The 16814-nt window shown below is 64.3% G+C and overlaps 2 protein-coding genes across 2 annotated transcripts in view; one reads left to right on the top strand and one right to left on the bottom strand.

Moving 5' to 3' along the window:
• The first annotated feature begins 564 nt into the window (after window positions 1-564).
• On the top strand, window positions 565-14900 carry TMEM132A (transmembrane protein 132A). Its single transcript, XM_029060926.2, has 11 exons — window positions 565-813; window positions 3796-4010; window positions 8006-8224; window positions 8927-9258; window positions 10273-10422; window positions 10822-11014; window positions 11408-11551; window positions 11787-11989; window positions 12638-12917; window positions 13052-13243; window positions 13425-14900. Exons 1-11 carry the CDS (start codon window positions 702-704, stop codon window positions 14568-14570), a joined length of 3186 nt encoding a protein of 1061 aa, XP_028916759.1. The 5' UTR covers window positions 565-701; the 3' UTR covers window positions 14571-14900.
• SLC15A3 (solute carrier family 15 member 3) overlaps window positions 14835-16814 on the bottom strand; it is a 17243-nt gene continuing 15263 nt past the window's right edge. Inside the window, exons 7-8 of the mRNA XM_029060927.2 lie at window positions 15346-15504; window positions 14835-15159 (exon numbers count right to left, since the gene is read on the bottom strand). Coding sequence (XP_028916760.1) covers window positions 15005-15159; window positions 15346-15504 — 314 coding nt within the window. The 3' untranslated portion in view covers window positions 14835-15004. The remainder of the gene's footprint in view (window positions 15160-15345; window positions 15505-16814) is intronic.

Genomic DNA, 16814 nt, shown 5'->3' with positions numbered 1-16814 from the left:
AGATCCTCCCCGCCCCACCCCCCCACTCCCCCGGCCCCAGTCCTCCCCACCGCCCACTTGCCCAGCTCAAATCCTGCCCCGGTCCTGCCCCGGCCCCTGCCCCTGAGAGGAGGGCACAACCCGAGTGGAGGGGCCGGGGCCCGGTCGGGGAGCGGCTGCTGGGGCAGGTGTGGGGACGCCCCCTCCTCTCTTCTGTCCTGTCTTGTCTTGTCCCGCCCCGTCCCGTCCCTGCCCCCCTGCTCCCCCCTGCTTTTCTCCGCGATCGTCTCCACCGCTCTCCGACCCCCGGGCAGAGGAGGAGCAGGAGAAGGGGGCTGCATTTCCCGGCGGGGAGGCCGCAATCCCCGGAGCGGTGGCGGCTGCCGGCTTTGCCCGGTCGGGGGGGAGGCGGGCGATACCCTGCGCTAAACGCTGGGCGGGCGGGGCGCTAGGACCCGGGGGTCGGGGGGGAGGGGCCCATGTGCTCCGGGCCCCTCCCCCCTCCGGGCCCCTCCCCCTCCTCCTCCCCCTCCTCCTCCTCCTCCTCCTCCTCCTCCTCCTCCTCCTCTCCCTCCGCCTCCCCCTCCGCCTCCCCCTCCCGCTCCATCTCCATTGTCTGCCGGCCGGGACGGGAGGCCGAGCCCCACCGGCAGCGGGAGGCAGGACGAGAAGGAAGGAAGGAGGAGGCCGGAGGAGGCCGGAGGAGGCCGGGGGTGGGGAGGATGTTGTGGCCCCGGGCCGGTCCCGGCGGCCGCCTCCGCCTCCGCCTCTGCCTGTGCCTCTGGGTCCGGCTCCGGCTCCTGGCCGCCCTCGCCCTGCAGCCCGGGCTCAGAGGTGAGGGGGCCGGCCCGGCCCGGCCTTCGGGGGGAGAGGGGACCCCCCGGGACCTCCCTCCCCCCCCCCCGGGACCCCCGCACCCCCCAAACCGTCGGGCTGGCGGCCTCCCGGGCCCACCCCTCCCCCGACCCTCTCCGCCCTCCTCCCTAAGGCAGGGACTCCCCGGAACGGGGGCCCTTGGCCTTTCTGCCCCCCCCCCCCCCGAAAACCCGGGATCCCGAGGGCTTGGGGCAGACCCTTTTCTCCCCCCTCCCCCCGGGCCCACGGAGTGTGCCTCCCCCCTCTGTCCCCGGGCCGGTCCCGTCGCCCCCCCGAGGGCCGCCCTCCTCCTCCCGCTCCCCCCCCACCCCCAAATTCCGCCCCCCCATCCTCGGGCCCCGGACCTTCAGCTGCCCCCCTCGAGGCTCCCTCGGGGACCCCACACCCCGTCCCTTCGGACCATTGCCCCGGGACTCCCCCGTCCCCCCCGGTCCATTGCCCCGGGACCACCCCGTTCCTCATGTCCATCGCCTCGGGCCCCCCCCTCCCCCGTCCTTCCTGTCCATTGCCCCGGGACCCCCCCGTCCCTCCGGACCATTGCCCCGGGACCACCCCGTCCCCCCGGTCCCTGCCCGGCACCCCCCGTTCCTCACCCCCCCACCCCGTCCCTGCGGACCATTGCCGCGGGACCACCCCTTCCCCCCAGTCCATTGCCCCGGGACCCCCCCCGTCCCCCCCCGTCCCTCCGGTCCATCGTCCCGGGACCACCAATCCTTCCGGTCCATCGGCCCGGGACCACCCCATCCTTCTGGTCCATTGTCCCGGGACCACCTTGACCTTCCTGTCCATTGCCCCCGAACCATCCGGTCCCTCCGGTCCATCGGCCCGGGACCACCCCGTCCCTCCGGTCCATCGCCCCGGGACCACCCCCATCCTTCCTGTCCATCGCCCCGGGACCACCCCATCCTTCCCGTCCATCGCCCCTGGACCACCCCGTCCCTCCGGTCCATCGCCCCGGGACCACCCCGTCCCTCCGGTCCATTGCCTGAGCCTCCCCCCGCCCCCCATCCTTCCTGTCCGTCGCCCCTAGACCACCCCGTCCCTCCGGTCCACTGCCCAGGGACCACCCCGTCCGTCCGGTCCATCGCCCCGGGACCCCGCTCCACCCCTCACTTGCCCAGCGGCCCCCGGGGAGCAGAGAGAGTAGCCCGGGTCAGGTCGGGTCGGGAGCAGGGTCATCTCTCCCAAGCGCTTAGCTCAGCGCGCTGCGCACAGTAAGCACTCAAAAGCTACCATTGGCTGATTGATTGATGGAGGGCCGAGGACCGGAGGTCCCCGAGCCCCCCCGGGGAGCCCTTTCTCCATCCATCCTCCCAATTTCTCCACCCACCCCGGGCTTCTGCCGGTCCCCTCCGGTCCTGGGGTTTGGAGGGAACCCGGTCTACTCGCACCCGTAGTCCCGTGAGGGTCGGGGCCTGGCCGACTTAATTATCTTCTCTCTCCCTCAGCGTTTACTACAGGGCTTGACACATGACAACAGATACCACCGCTGTTATTATTATTATTGTTATTTTTACTATCATCGGGGGGGAGAGGGGCAGTGGTCTCCCGGGGAAGCAGGTGCCGCGGCTACTGCCGGGTCGGGCAGGGAGCCTCTCGTGGTCCTCGGACTCGTACGGGGGTGGCGTTAGGTGGAACTCTGGGTGGCGGGGGAGGTTGGAGGACAGAAGTGGCCGGGGGTGTTGAATGGAGAGGTCTGGGGGAGGGGGCCGGGTGACGGGAAGGAGGTCGGGGAGGTGGGGTCTGGAAGGGCATCGTGTAATTAGCCGAGAGATGGAGCGAGGAGGAAGGGCAGGAGGGTCCCCCTGGGAGGGAGATCACGGGCCTGGAAATCACCCACCTGTTCCACGCGGCCGTAGGGCCGTGGAGACACGTAAACGCACGCACGCTCTCTGTAGCTCCACACAGACACGAACGCACTCGCGGTGACGCCCGTGGGACCCGGCTAGGCCGGCATCTCTCTGCCACCTGCTCCCCTCCTTGGGGGCCGTGCCCTGGGCCGCGCCGACCCGGTTCCTCGATCTCATGTTGGGAAGGGGCTTGGATTTGCGGGGCTACTGCTGCCTCATCCCCGGGATCCGGCCCCTCTCAGCTTCCTCCAGGAGTCCCGGTTCCTGGCAAACCGCCGGGCCCATCTGGGGACCCTGATGATAATGTTGCTATTCGTTAAGCGCTTACTAACTGCAGAGCACTCTTCTAAGCGTTGGGAGAAATTCGGGGTGATCGGGTTGTCTCACGTGAGGCTCCCGGTCTTAATCCCCATTTTACGGATGAGGTCGCTGAGGCAAAGGGAATAATAATGTTGGTGTTTGTTAAGCGCTTCCTATGTGCAGAGCGCTGTTCTAAGCTCTGGGGGAGATACAGTGTAATCAGGTCGTCCCACGTGAGGCTCACGGTTAATCCCCATTTTACAGATGAGCTGACTGAGGCACGGAGAAGTGAAGTGACTTGCCCACAGTCACGCAGCTGACGAGTGGCAGAGCCGGGATTTGAACCCATGACCTCTGGCTCCCAAGCCCGGGCTCTTCCCGCTGAGCCACGCCGCTTCTCTACTGCCCCCCCCCCCCCCCCCCCCCCCCCCCCCCCCCCGGGACAGTTTCGGGCGGAAGGGGACCGTAGGGATCAGGCCGGCGGTGGAGCCGGTGCTGCCGGCGGGAGGGCAGGAGCCCGCCCGGGAGGGCGCGTTAGGTCCATGCCGCTTTGCCTTGTTTGTTCCCAGTGCCTGGGAAAGGAGCCCAGACAGAGGGGAAGACGAGCAGGGTTGGGGGCTACAAGAGGCCTGGGCCAGAGGAAAAGGAAAACCAGGGAGCTGGAAGTCGGGGAGGGGGCAGCGTGCCGGGGGGGCGGTATCTGGAGACATGCCCGGTCGGACTTGGCATGTGCCTCCGGGAGAAGCTCAGCGGGGACGGCCCGCTGAAGCCCTGCCCCTTCTCCTCCAAGTGACCAGTGACGCCGACCCGCCCGAGCCCATCTACCTCCCGGCCGCCCTGGAGCCCCTGGACGTCCCGGAGTTCTTCCGGTTGCAGCGGACCGGCCACTACCCCCCAGCCAACGCCTCTCTGGACTCCCGCACGGAGACCTTCCTTTTCCTCCCGTCCCGTCCGGCAGCCCGGCCCCTCCTCCGAGCCTCCTACCCGCCTTTCACCGCCCAGCAGGTAAGTCCCGGGCCCGAGGCCGGGGAGGGCAGGGATTGCGCTGCAGACCGGCGGCAGGACCGAAAATGGAATCCGGGATTCCAGATCCCTTGCCCGTGGCTCGGGACGGCCCATTTTTCAGAGGGGAAAACTGAGTCCCCGGCTGGCCAGTCCCAGGAACGACAACGATTCCAGGTTGGATCTCCCTTAGCTCAGCACCCCTTCATGATTTCCCCTCAGTCGCTCGGATTTATTGAGTGCTTACTATGTGCAGAGCACTGTACTGAGCCTTGGGGAGAGAACAATATTCATCCATTCATTCAGTAGTATTTATTGAGCGCTTACGATGTGCAGAGCACCGGCCTGAGCGCTTGGAATGTACAAATCGGTAACAGAGACAGTCCCTGCCCTTTGACGGGCTTACGGTCTAATATAATAATAAACAGACACATTCCCTACCCACAATGAGTTTACAGTCTAGAGGGGGAGACAGGCATTAATATAAATAAATTACAGATATATACATAAATGCGATGGGACCCCCCTCGGGTCGCTCGGCTTCGTTGCCAAGGGGAGCATTTGGTAGCTAATAATAGTAACGATGACGGTACGATAAGCACTTACTATGTGCCAAGCACTGTTCTAAGCACTGGGGTAGATGCAGGGTATTCAGGTTGTCCCACATGGGGCTCACAGACTTAATCCCCATTTTACAGATGAGGTAACTGAGGCACAGAGAAGTTGAGTGACTTGCCCAAAGTCACACGGCCGATAAGTGGCGGAGGCGGGATCAGAACCCGTGTCCTCTGACTCCCAAGCCGGTGCTCTTCCCACTAAGCTACGCTGAGTATCTGTAAAATGGGGATTCAACCCCTGTTCTCCTTTCATCTTAAACTGGGAGCCCCATGTGAGTCACGGACTGTGTCCAACCTAAGTGTCCTATATCGACCCCAGCGCTGTGCACATAATAAGCGCTTAACAGTGAACACAATTACTGTTAACACTGCCTGGGAAACCTTAGTGCACTGACAGAGTTCTCTTTGAATGGAACCCCCTGAAAATTTCTCCATGATGATCCCCAAGAACACGGGGTGTGTATGGGGCGGGGAGGGGAAATTCACTTCCGGGGATCCAGGACTCACCCCCTGTTGCCGAATTGTACTTTCCAAGCGCTTAGTACAGTGCTCCGCACACAGTAAGCGCTCAATAAATGCGATTGAATGAATGAATGAACTTCCCAGGTAACACCCATTTTACAGATGGGCAGGGATGGAAGTGACTCCCATAGAGAAGCAGCGTGGCTCAGTGGAAAGAGTCTGGGCTTCGGAGTCAGAGGTCGCGAGTTCGACTCCCGGCCCTGCCACTTGTCAGCTGTGTGACTGTGGGCAAGTCACTTCACTTCTCTGGGCCTCAGTTCCCCCCTCTGTAAAATGGGGATTCACTGGGAGCCTCACGTGGGACAACCTGATGACCCTGTATCTCCCCCAGCGCTTAGAAGGTAGTAAGCGCTTAACAAATACGAACATTATTATTATTACAGATGGGCAGGGACTGAAGTGACTCCCATAGAGAAGGGCCCCCCCGTCCCCTCCCTCCTCTCCCTGATCCCACGAGGTCACTGCTGCCCTGAGGGAGTTGTGGAGGAAGAACCAGACACAATTGGAGCAACTCCTCCCAGCCGGAGGGGGAGTGGAGGGAGAATTGTTGGTGAGGACTCTTATCTCTCTTTAATCCTGATCTCTCCCTGCCTCTGAGAGGGAGGGGATGGAAAGCTCTGGGAAAAGAGCTCTGCCTTCAGAGGCCTTCCCAAAGTAGGAAAGTGGCCCTGGGAGCCCATTCCAGCCCCAGGACAAGCAGAGCTCTGCACAGGTAGATCCAGGCCTTCGGGGCCCCAGGAAGGGGCTTGACCGCACACAGTCCATTACAGTGCTCTGCACCTAGTAAGCGCTCAATAAATACTATTGATTGATTGATAGATCTAATGGATCGATTCAAGATCAAACTCTTGGTCGCGGAGCGGGGAATGTGTCCACCGACTCTGTTGTATTGTATTCGCCCAAGCACTTAGTACGGTAAGCACTTAATAAATAGGATCGATTGATTGAAGTGAGCTCCTTCAGGCTTGGGATCCTACCTACCTTCTCTGTTGGACTCTCCCAAGTAATAATAATAATAATGTTGGTATTTGTTAAGCGCTTACTAGGTGCAGAGCACTGTTCTAAGCGCTGGGGGAGATACAGGGTGATCAGGTTGTCCCACGTGGGGCTCACAGTTTTAATCCCCATTTTACAGATGAGGGAACTGAGAGGCACAGAGAAGTTGTGACTTGCCCACAGTCACACAGCTGACAAGTGGCAGAGCCGGGATTCGAACCCATAACCTCTGACTCCTAAGCCCGTGCTCTTTCCATTGAGCCACGCTCCTTACTTATTACAGTGCTCTGCACACCGTAAGCTCTTAATAAATACCATTAGTTGGTTGATGGATTGGTTGGTCAGACTGAGAGGCGGCCGCTCCCACCCCGGGTACCCAGGTAGGTGCAGGCGGGGCGGTGTCAGCCTCTTCTGGAGAAGAGGGCAGCAACTGCATAATAATAATAATAATGTTGGTATTTGTTAAGCACTTACTATGTGCAGAGCACTGTTCTAAGCGCTGGGGTAGATACAGGGTCATCAGGTGGTCCCACGTGAGGAGGCTCACAGTCTTCATCCCCATTTTACAGATGGGGTACTGAGGCCCGGCAAAGTGAAGTGACTTGCCCACGGTCACACAGCTGACAAGTGGGAGAGCGGGGATTCGAACCCATGACCTCTAGCTCCCAAGCCCGTGCTCTTTCCACTGAGCCACACTGCTTCCCCAGGGCCCTCTGGCCCAGGCTGGGGTGTCTGAGGGGCGGGGAACCCAGCGTTTGTGATTGATGTCGTGTTACGCAAGCAATTTTTTATTTATTTATTTGGTGGTATTTGTTAAACCCTAACTGTGTGCCAAGCACTGTGCTAAGCCTCAAAGTAGATGCAAGATAACCAATGTGGACACAATCCCCTCCGATGAGGCCCGGAGAAGTGAAATGATTTGCCCACAGTTTTACAGCAGGCAGGTGGCACATAATACAGTGTCTGGCACATAGTAAGCACTTAACAAATGCCATTTAAAAAAAAGTGAGTAGAGCCAGAATGAGAACACGGGTCCTCTGACTCTCAAGTCTGTGTACTTTACATTAGGCCACAATACCTCTCTCCCATATAATCAACAGGTTTATGGGGTGCTTACGGGGTGCAGACTTCTGTACTCTGTAATAATAATAATTATAACTGTGGTATTTGTTAAGCCCTTACTAGGCACCGGGCAGTGTATTAACCACTGGGGTGGATAAAAGTAAATCGGGTTGGACACGGTCCCCGTCCCACATGGGGCTCACAGTCTCAATCCCCATTTTGCGGATGAGGTAACTGAAGTTCAGAGAAGTGAAGTGACTTGACCAAAGTCACACAGCAGACAGGTGGCAGAGCCGGGATTAGAACCCACGACCTTCTGACTCCCGGGCCCGTGCTCTATCCACTCCGGGTAGGGTGTTTGGGAGGAGGACAGTACGCTAGCATGAATGGAAACCATTTCTGCCCTTGAAGAGTTTGCAATCTACTGGAGGAGCTTACAGTCTACCAGCCGTAGGGAATTCCATTGAAAGGGCTCTCGCTTTTCTTTTCATTATTATTTTAATTGACATTTGGAGAGACAGAGGGAAGTGGTACCGGGCCCTAAAAATCCAGTCCCCCACCCCTCTCCACAAGACTTCCATCTCGTGCCGGGAGCCTGGTTCCCCATCCCCACTCTTGGTCCTCCCTTCTAAATAGAAAGTTGGGAGGTGGACTCCCTGCCTAGGCTGGGGTCGAAATCCTCCACCCCGGCTCTGGCCCCTTCCTGGGGCTTCAGGGAGTCGCCGTAGGGGCGGAGGCGAGGCGGGAGGGCCCTAACCCTCCCATCCTCCTGAGCCTCTCCGATCCCGCTCTCTCTCCTAGGAGGTCCCCGGCCGGACCCCGGAGCCTAGCGGCTTCTCCGCCGACTGGGATGTGCGGGCCGTGTCCGTGGAGGCCTCGGTCTCCCCGGCCGAGCCCCAGGCCCGCGTCCTCTTCCACCTCAAGGGGCAGGACTGGCTGTCGGGTCACGGCGGCCTGCCCTGCGCCCGACTCCACGCCACCCACCCCGCTGGGAGCGTCCACCGGGCCTGCCGCTTCCGGGTAAGAGGGTCGTCCCCTGGAGGGAACCTCCCCGACCGCGGGGCTCCTGGCTCGTTGACTGACCCTGGGACCGAGGGGGAGGGAAGAGGGGAAAGATGAGAGGTGGGATCGGGGGGGGATCATCCTTGTCCAGCCGCCCGGAAAAAAGCCTTGCGGTACCGGGCCGGGGACGGGTGGATTCACCGGATCCGCCCAAGGAGCCACACGGCAGTCCGGCCCAGTAGGGCCCACCCTGCCGGGGGACACCGGCTGTTTGGCTCTCCTTGAGTAAACCACAGGTGGGACTTTGGCTCTCCGGAGGGAGGAGGAAGGCGAGCTGTTTGCTCCCCGGTTTGCCTCACGATAGACAACTGGCAGGTCTCGCTGATGGAATGCGAAAGGGTTGTTTGCTAGGCCTTAATAAGTGTCGCTTTAGTTCTCCATTCTGGGTCTCATACTAGTCCTCCTCTCCAGGGAGCCTCCGGTCTCTGGAGGATAAAGGTCGAAGATGAGAGGATGGGGGTCTCCTGGGGCCTGAGGTGGGGGTGGTGTTCCCCTTCGGGTGATGAGAAGTGGGTTCCCAGGGAGGGAATTGTGGGGCCTGACTCAGGGGGAAGAGCCATGCAGCAAGGGGTTGGCAGTGGGGGTAGGGGCAGGGGAGGGGTTTTCCCCCCCCCCAGGCCGGGTTCCTCCCTCTGACCCGCCCGTGCCCCTCTCCCACAGCCCCCGCTGGGCGCGTGTGTGGTAGAGCTGGAGGTCCCCCGGCACTGGTTCTCGGCCGGACCCCCCCTGAGGGCCGAGCTGGCCTACTCCCTGGAGCCGGCGGCGGAGGGACTCCAGGAATGCGACCCCGCGGGACGAGGGGACCCCTCGGAGCGGCACCGCCCCGTCGGCTGGGTGGAAATCCAGCCGTCCGACCCCCCGCGCCAGCAGGAGGTGCCCCTGGACCCCACGGTGAGGCTGCGGGTGCCCGACGCGGCCGTGAGGCCCGGCCGGGTCTTCAGCGCCACCCTGCTGCTGCGGCACAACTTCACGGCCAACGTGCTGACCCTCCGGTGAGCTCCCGGGGACCCCCGGCTCCCGTCCCTCCCGGCGTCAGGCCGCCTCCTGCCTCTGGGGAGCCGCTTGGCCGTCCTCCGACCTGCCGGCCGAGCGTGTCCCTCCTTGGTAACGCGGCGCTCTCCGTGGGCAGACCCGCTTTGTGTCTGCACGCCTGTCCTGCCTCCCCTTTTAGTGCCACCTCATGGAAAGAGGCAGAGCAGGCCTCAGGAAAAGCGCTTACTATGTGGCAATGAGCTGAACTAAGCGCCGGGGAAGAGATGAGATGATCAGGTCGGACACAGTTTCGGGCCTATACGGGACTCACGGTCTAAAGAGGAGCGGCAGCGCGGTGAAGCAGCCTGGCCCAGTGGAAAGAGCACGGGCCTGAGACTCAGAGGACCTGGATTCTAACCTCAGCTCCACCACTTGCCTGCTGGGTGACCTTGGGCAAGTCACTTCACTTCCCTGTGCCTTAAAATGGCTCAGTACCCCTTCTCCCTCCTTACTAGTGATAATAATAATAACTGTCGTATTTGTTAAGTGCTCACTATGTGCCGAGCACTGGAGTGGATACTAGGTAATCAGGTTGGACCCAATCCCTGTCCTTCATGGGGCTCATCTGGCTACTCAGTTTACAGATGAGGTAACTGAGGCACAGAGAAGTGACTTGCCCAAGGTCACACAGGAGACAGAGCCGGAATTAGAACCCACGACCTCTGAGTCCCAGGCCCGTGCCCTTTCCACTAGGCCATGTTGCTTCACCTTAGACCGTGAGTCCCTTATGGGCCCGGAACTGTGTCCGACCTGATCATCTCATCTCTTCCCCAGCGCTTAGTACAGCTCTATGCCACATAGTAGGCGATTAACAGATTTCCCAGTTATTATTATCATTCCCGTCAACGCGTGATGATCTGAGTGCCTGGCGCCGTGCTCTGTCCCCGGGGGCTTCGAGGTAGGCTAACTTTTCGCTCCCCCGGCCCGGTCCTTGCCCCGGCCTCGGTTGTGTGGCTGGGCCGGGACCCCCGTAGGATCAAGGTGAAGAAAGGGCTGCATGTGGCGGCTGCCCGCCCCGCCCACCCCGCCCTCTGGACTGCCAGGCTAGACCGGTTCAAGGGCTCCAAGCACCACACGGCCCTGGTCACCTGCCAGCGCACGGAGCACGGGCACACGGCTACCAGGTAGGACGCTGGAACCCGGGGATGGGTTGTCCCCAGCTCGGCCCCCTGGTCTCCCGCCCCTGCCCATCTGGGTCCTGACTGCAGCCTGCCCCTCCACCCCTCAAGTGCCAGAGAGCACTGTTTTCCCGGGCATGGGTAAAGCCCAACCTCTCCTTCCCTAACCCTAGCAGCGGTGGGCGTCTGTAGCGAGTACGTATGGCTTGGCACGGTCGCTCTTGCTCTGTGCACCCGTACCACTGATCGATTGGAAGAGAGCTGATGGAAGGAATGAATCGGAGTGCCAGTGAAGGGGGGCGGAGGGCTGACTCCAGGGGAGAGTTGGGACCCAGACACGGGGTGGGGGGTGGGTGCCGGGGCAGGCCGCCTAACTCCCCTGTCCTGCCCCTTCCCTGCCCGCAGCCCGCTTGGCTTCTCGGAGTTCCTGCGGGTGGATTTCGCCGTGGAGAACAGCACGGGGGGACCGGCCGTCACCCGCCCGGTCACCTGGCAGCTGGAGTACCCGGGCCAGGCCCCTGAGGCGGAGAAGGACAAGATGGTGTGGGAGATTCAGGTGTCCGACCGGGACATCCGGGCTCTCGTGCCCTTGGCTAAGGTATCGGCCCCGGGGCCGCCCTCCTGGGGTCCAGGGGGGCCAGGCACGGAGCTCTCTCTGACCCTCCGTGTACCCCTGCCGGGTTGAGCGTTGATTGAGGGACGTTAGAGTCCTCGACGCCGGAGAGCAGGGGTCGGGGGGAGGCTCAGGGATGCTGCTCGAAGGGTGCCAGTGGAGGACCGGCGAAGTTGCTCGGGTTTGGCAAAGAAAATGGGTGGCAGGGCGACAGGGATGGGGCAGATGGGAGCCAGCCTGGCTCCTTGGGAAGACAGCACGGGCCAGACGGGGCTCGGGAAAACCAAGGGTGGGGTCCTCCCGATCCCTCTGTCTGCCAGCTGGACTCACGGCGGGCGGGGGGTTGGGCCGAAACCTGAGCCCCTCTCCCTCGAGCAGGAGGAAGAGCTGATCAACACGTCCCCCCTGACCGGGGTCCCCCGGCGGGTGCCGGTGCGCCTGGTCACCGTGGACAGGGGAGGGGCCGTCACCCAGGTCACGGAGCAGATCGGCTGCGAGTCCGCCAACACGCAAGTCCTGCAGGTGAGCCGGTCTCCCCTGCCCGCCGTGCCTGGGCCCGGGAAGGGGAGGTGGAGAGGGTGAAGGGGATTGGGCGGAATCTCGCAGCAGACTGCCAGGAGGGCCAGACGTGGAGCCCTTTCTGCCAGAGGGCGGGCAGAGGGGGTGACCTTTGGGACTCCTGGCCCGGCCCCCTCGGGCTCTTCGCCCGGCCCTCCCCGGCACGGCCCCCATCCCGTCCCGCCCCCCTCCCCGCCAGGTTTCCGAGCTGTGTGACGCGGTGTCGGTGGGAGGCAAGGAGAGCCGGGGCGCCCGCGGGGTGCGGGTGGACTTCTGGTGGCGCCGGCTGAGGGCCTCCCTGCGCCTGACGGTCTGGGCCCCGCTGCTGCCCCTGCGCATCGAGCTGACCGACACCACCCTGGAGCAGGTGCGCGGCTGGAGAGTGCCCGGCCCGGCCGACGGGTGAGTCTCCTGGGGAAAAGCGGAGCCCGGGGGTGGCTGGCCGGGACAAGGAGGGAGTCGGAGCAGGAGGCGTAGTTCAGTCTGGCCCGGAGCTGGGAGGAGAAGACCCCAAAGGGACCGGCGGGTCCGCGAGGAAAATTGAGAGAAGCGCTGGCAGTCTGCCTTGGGTCCTGCTCCCCGGTCCCGTCTCTTGCGGTCGCTGGCCGGCTCAGCCCAAGGGATGCCGGTCCCACTAGGATGGGGATGGCCCCGGGCCAGAGACTGGCCAAGGCGTCATTTCCAGGTGACCGCTGACCCCCAACTCTTCCCCAGAGGACACCCCAGCCCCGGGCTGCTCGCGCTCCCTTCCCTCCACCGCCGCGGCCCGCGGGCCGGGGCCAGCCCAGCCCCCTCTCTCGGGGGCTGCAGTCACCCTCCCTCCACGGGCCCGGGGCGGGACCGGACCCTCCCCACGGTTGGGAGCTGGAAACACAACCAGTAACCTCCGTCAGACCAGCGGTCGGGATCCAGACCGATCCGGTCAGGGGGAGGAGGGAAGGGGCGGACGGCGGCAGCGCGGGGAGTCCGACGGGAGGGGGCCGGAGGCCGGGGGGGGCCGGCACGGGGACGGACGGTCCCCGAACCCCAGCTTCTTCCCCTGCCGGACAGCGCGGCCACAGGGCCGGAAGAGGCCGGCGAGGAGCCGGCCGAGCGGCGAGCCCGGGGCTGCCGGCTCCAGTACCAGCGCGCGGGTGTCCGTTTCCTGGCCTCCTTCGTGGCTCACCCGCTGGACGGCAGCCACCACCTCACCTACCTCCTGGGCCCCGACTGGCTCCTCGACGTCTCCCGCCTGGTGGGGCCCCACGCCCGCGTGCTGGACCCCCGAGTGGCCACGCTGGAGGGGGGCAGCGTCCTGGTGGGGCGGGAGCCGGGCCTGACCTCCGTGGAGGTGAGTTGCGGGTGGGCAGGCGGGGAAGGGGATGAGCGGGGAAGGGGGTGGGACTGGAGGCTGGATCCGTGAGGGAGGAGGGAAGGGGGCGGGGAGGCAACTCGGCCCCGGCGTCCACTTCCTCTCTGGCCCAGGTGCGCTCCCCTCTGTCGGACTCCATCCTGGGGGAGCGGGCCCTGGCGGTGACCGACGACAAGGTCTCCGTCGTGGAGCTGCGAGCTCAGCTGGTGACGGGCGTCTCGCTGGTGCTGAACCAGGGCTCGGCCCACCCCGGGGTGGTCACGGCCTTGTGCCGGGCACACGGGACCCTGCGTGCCCCCAAGCAGGTGAGGGGCCGGGGCCGGTGAAGGGGGACCGTGTCGACCTGCGCTCTTGGGGAAGCCGCACTGCGGACCCGCGGGGCGGCCGGCTCTCCGACTCGCGTCTCCTCCCGCTTCCTCTTCGGTCGGTGGTATTTACTGAGCGCTTCCCCGCCCCCCCCGCCCTGTCCGTCCCCGACCCCCACAGGAGGCCGTCCTCTCCGTCTGGCTGGCCTTCTCGGACCACACCCTGGCCCCGGCAGAGCTGTACGAGGGGCGGGACCTGACTCTCTCCGTCACTTCAGAGGAGGCCGGCACGGTCTCCGTGTCCCCCGGCGAGGAGCCGGGGGTCCCGCTCCGGTTGCTGGTGACCGGAGAGGACGGCCGGGGGCTTCCCCTGCAGGTGGGCCTCTACCCCCCCGAATCCTGCCGCCGGGGAAAGCACCGCACCCCCTTGGCGTCGGGCACCGCCCGGGCCGGGGACGCCCCGACGCCCCCGCGGCCGCCGGAGCCGGCGCCGCCGTCTCCCCGGGAGGAGGCGGCCCCGGAGGACGAGGGGGTCCGGGCGGTCCCGGCCACGGAGAGCGGCCGCCGGGAGGGGAGGTGGCCTCCCCGGCCGGCCGGGGGCGGGGAGGGCAGGAACAAGTTTGAGCAGCCGGAGGAGCGGGGGGAGGGAGAGGGAGCCGGAGGGGAGGATGACGACGAAGAGGAGGAGGAGGAGGAGGAGGAGGAAGAGATCGTTAGAGCCCCCAAGCGCATGACGGACATAGAGATGGTGCTGTACGCCCTGCTGGGCATCTTCTGCCTCGCCATCTTCATCTTCCTCATCAACGGCGTCGTCTTCATGCTGCGCTACCGGCGCAAGGAGGCCCCTGACGCGCCCGGGCCGGGGGGCCTCACCTCCCCGCAGCCCCACAACTGGGTCTGGCTGGGGACGGACCAGGAGGAGCTCAGTAGGCAGCTGGATCGCTGGATCCCCCGGGAAGAGCAGCCCCCGAGCCCGGCTCCCCCGACCCCCACGGCCCCCTCTCCGGGGGCGGGCGGCTGCCGCTGCGAGAGCGGGGAGGGGTCCGACCCGCCCCCCGACCCCGCCACGGCCGCCCCCTCCCCGCCGCCCCCGGCCCCCGCCTCCACCCTGTCCCGCAAGGAGCCGGGCGGGCGGCGGAAGCGGGTGGAGTTTGTGACGTTCGCGGCCGGGCCGGCGGTCCGGCCCCTCGAGGAGCCCCCGCCCCCGGCCGTCCAGTCCATCCTGGTGGCCGGCGAGGAGGACATCCGCTGGGTGTGTGAGGACATGGGGCTGAGGGACCCGGACGAGCTGCGGAGCTACATGGAGAGGATCCGGGGCAGCTCCTGACCTCTCCGCCCCCAACCGGGCCCCGTAGCCCCGCGCCCGCCGGCGTCCCGCTCCCAGGTGGACCGCGGGGGTGGGAGGAGGGGCGGGTGAGTAGGCATCGGAGCCCCTTCCCCCCCCCCCCCCCGCCCCACCGTTCCCTCTGGCCCACTCGCACCGTCGCTGTTGAATCGGGTCCTTTCCCACACCCCCTCCCCAGCTGGGCGGGCCCCTTCCCCACCCCAACCCCTCTCCGGGCGTCGCGAGAGTAAGGCCCCGGCCCCGTTATTTATGGCAAACGTTTCGCTCTTCAGTTGTTGGGTACGGAATAAACCGGGAAGGAAACCAGAGCAACATCGCGGGTCTGTGTCTCGGGGTCGGGGGCCGGCCGGTGGGGGGGGGGGGGGCCCGGGGGGAGATCGAGTCTCAGGATCCCACCGGCGGCCCCTGAGGGGGGCTCAGCCCCCCTCCCGGCCGGCGCAGCGATGGCAGGTGGGAGCGGGCGCCGCCTTCTCGTAGCGATGGGCGATCCAGAGGAAGAGGAACCCGGCGGCGGCCTGGATCCCGGCCAGCAGGAAGAAGTACAGGTCCATCCGGCAGTTGTTAATGTTCCCTGAGGGAGAGAGGGAGAGGCCCACGCCCCGCTTAGCCGGCGGCGGCCAGGGGAAAGCGACCCTCCCGCCCGCTGCGCTTCGCCCCGGCGGCGGACGCGTTCCCCGCCGCTGATCCGGCCGGGCGGCCTGCTTGATCCCGGCGCCCGCGGGCAGGTAGCCTCTCCGTCCGCGACCCGGGTGCTCACCGTGGTCCTCGGGGCAGTGCAGCCAGCCCAGCGCTGGGAGGGCCAGCAGCGCCACCAGACTGGAGCCCAGCAGAGAGCCCACCCCCGACAGGCAGAAGAAGATGCCCAAGATGGCTCCCTGCATGGAGCGGGGGGATTCCGAGTAGGCGAACTCCAAGCCTGGCGCGGAAAGAAAGGCAGAGCGTGATACGGTCGCCTGGCCCCGAAGCGGGTTTGGACCTGACCTTTGACCTCCCCACTCTCCCCAGGGCCTCCGTCAAGCCCCCGGGGCGGGATGCGGGAAGCAAAGGGCGCCCAAGTCGCCCCTGAACTTTAGACTAACAACCTCACAGAGGTGGTCGGTGCTTTTCCTTTCGCCCACGTGGGCCCTGCCCCTTCCCCGCCTCCTCCCGCTCGGCCGTCTCCCTTCCCGGATCCCTCCCAAAGTAACAATAGTAATGTTGGTATTTGTTAAGCGCTCATTATGTGCAGAGCACTGTTCTAAGAGCTGGGTAGATACAGGGGAATCAGGTTGTCCCACGTGGGGCTCACAGTCTTCAGCCCCATTTTACAGATAACTGAGGCCCAGAAAAGTGACTTGCCCACAGTCACACAGCTGACAAGTGGCAGAGCCGGGATTCGAACTCGTGACCTCCGACTCCCGAGCCCGGGCTCTTGCCGCTGAGCCACGCTGCTTCCTCGTTAAGGCTCGCAGTCTTAATCCCCATTTTACAGCTGAGGGAACTGAGGCGCAGAGATGCGAAGTAACAAACCACCCCCGTCTTCAGCTCGCTCCTCCCCTCAACCCTGGGGGCTCAGCACGGCCCCTCGGGCTGTTGCCTCCGACTCAGATGGCAGAGGAAGGGGGGTACGTCCCTGCTCGGTGGCGCCCAGAGTCGGGGGAAGGGCCCAGAGGCACCGGTCCCTGGCCCTCTCCCTCCCCTGGCACGGTTCTGGGCCACACTAATAATAATAATAATGACGATGGCATTTGTTAAGCGCTTACTATGTGCCAAGCACTATTCTAAGCGCTGGGGTGGATACAAGGTGATCGGGTTGTCCCACGTGGAGGGTCACAGTCTTCATCCCCGTTTTCCAGATGAGGTAACTGAGGCACAGAGACTTGCCCAAAGTCACGCGGCTGATAAGTGGCAGAGCCGGAATTAGAACCCATGACCTCTGACTCCCCAGCCCGTTTTTTCCCACTGAGCCACGTTGCTTCTCTAGGGTGTGAGGCTTCATTTCCAGGTCAACTCCCAGCAAGGGGCTGAGGAGCTTGCAGCATGGTCTAGGGGACAGAGCCGGGGCCCGGGAATCAGCAGGACGTGAGTTCTAATCCCCGCTCTGCCAGGTAACTGCTGTGAGACCTGGGACAAATCACTTCACTTCTCTGTGCCTCAGTTAGCTCATCTATAAAAGGAAGCAGCGTGGCTCAGTGGAAAGAAACTGGGCTTCGGAGTTAGAGGTCATGGGTTCGATTCCCGGCTCTG

Source organism: Ornithorhynchus anatinus, chromosome 3 (genome assembly GCF_004115215.2).
Source record: "Ornithorhynchus anatinus isolate Pmale09 chromosome 3, mOrnAna1.pri.v4, whole genome shotgun sequence".
Classification (NCBI taxonomy): domain Eukaryota; kingdom Metazoa; phylum Chordata; class Mammalia; order Monotremata; family Ornithorhynchidae; genus Ornithorhynchus; species Ornithorhynchus anatinus.
This window is presented reverse-complemented; position numbering and strand designations above follow the sequence as displayed.